Source organism: Pteropus alecto, unplaced genomic scaffold, assembly GCF_000325575.1.
Source record: "Pteropus alecto unplaced genomic scaffold, ASM32557v1 scaffold14, whole genome shotgun sequence".
NCBI lineage: Eukaryota > Metazoa > Chordata > Mammalia > Chiroptera > Pteropodidae > Pteropus > Pteropus alecto.
Genome location: NW_006436810.1, coordinates 16,092,054 through 16,093,546, shown reverse-complemented (window position 1 = coordinate 16,093,546; position 1,493 = coordinate 16,092,054). Strand labels below are relative to the sequence as shown.

Sequence of the window (1,493 nt, the reverse complement as noted above, 5' to 3'; positions counted from 1 at the left end):
GGAGTGGGGAAGGGGAGCTGGGGGGCCCGGGGGAGTGGGAGAAGCTACAGGCCGCAGTTCTGACGGTTTTCTGAGACCTGCCAGCAACAGAGGGAAGCGTAGCTGACCCAAGGCCACGAGACCTCGTTTCCTCAAGGACAGGGGTTTTTGTGACGTTTCCAGGACCGGAACACCTGCCAAAATCTGTGGGGACCGGACTTCTACGTTCCGTGAAGGCCATCTGTTCTGGGAAGCTGGCACCCAGGAGACCACCACGACCTGGCTTCAGCGAAGCCGCACAGGTGCTCCTCAGCAGGGGCCTCACCGTCTCGCTCCACCAGGGTGAAGGGCTCGCTGTCCCAGCCATCCTCCAAGGCTGCCGGCTGCACGTCCAGATGTCCATACACACACACTGTCTTCTTCTGGGGGTCGGAGCCCAGTTTGCCCAGTAAAATGGGAGGAAGTGGTATCTCTGAGCCATCAGGGAGCTAGGAGGCGAAAGGGGAACCAAAGATGGCCTTTCTTCAAACATTCTGGTGTTCGCTGCAGGCACTGTTGAAATAGCTGGAGCGATATCTGTTCTCATTAATCACCCTCCATTATAGAGTTTAAGGTCACATTCTTCAACTGAGTCATCGATTAACAAGAATTTACTTTCCTACAATCCAGAGCATATACACTGAATTATGTTTACCAACTGCAGGCGATTTGGTAAATTTTTAAAGGCAGATAAGGTACGTTTTTGAAATTCTGCATATAGATTACTATCACGCACAGAAAGGGCCTTCGGCCAGGACACAGAGAATGCAAGTCACTGGGAGCTGCACTGGGAGTCAGGCGGTGGGAGCTGGTCCTCCCTCTCTGCTCTCTCCCACTGCCCTGTATCTTAACCACGGCATCCTCTTTGCCTAGACTAGAAATGCAGGTAGGCAAATCAGCGTCAATTCCCACATCGAACACAGCACTTCCCCCACTTCGGCATCAGCTGGACCCCTCTGCCTTTCACCGAGACCAGAGGTCTCCAACTCCCAGGCCATGGAGCAGTACCGGCTGTGGCCTGTTAGAAACCAGGCTTCACTGCAGGAGGTGAGCGGTAGCGAGCAAGAGAGGCTTCGTCTGTATTTGCGGTCGCTCCCCAGCGCCAGCATCACCGCCTCAGCTCCACCTCGGATCATCAGGCATTAGATTCTCATAAGAGCATTGGTTCCTGGTGCCAGGAAGGTTGGGGACCACTGCCCTAGACCACTGCCGTCTCAGGCTGTGGGGAACACCATGTACCCATACTTGCTCCTCCAGGTCCCACAGTCTAACAAGAAAAGACCATCACGAAATGCCACAAGCCCACAGCTGGGCAGGGCAACTCTGAAAACAGATAGCATGAAACATGTAACTCACACAGGGTCGAAGTCATCTGAACTAAGAGAGGGACCAGCTCGGTGTAAAGCGAGATTACTCATGTAAGTTTGGAGGAAAACGACCAACTGCATCTGTCAGAACCCTGCCTTACAATATAG

The 1,493-nt window shown here is 53.5% G+C and overlaps 1 protein-coding gene across 1 annotated transcript in view; it reads right to left on the bottom strand.

Annotated features, from left to right (window-relative positions):
- CNDP2 (carnosine dipeptidase 2) overlaps positions 1 to 1,493 on the bottom strand; it is a 13,434-nt gene that overhangs the window by 10,372 nt on the left and 1,569 nt on the right. Inside the window, exon 3 of the mRNA XM_006913738.3 lies at positions 305 to 467. Coding sequence (XP_006913800.1) covers positions 305 to 467 — 163 coding nt within the window. The remainder of the gene's footprint in view (positions 1 to 304; positions 468 to 1,493) is intronic.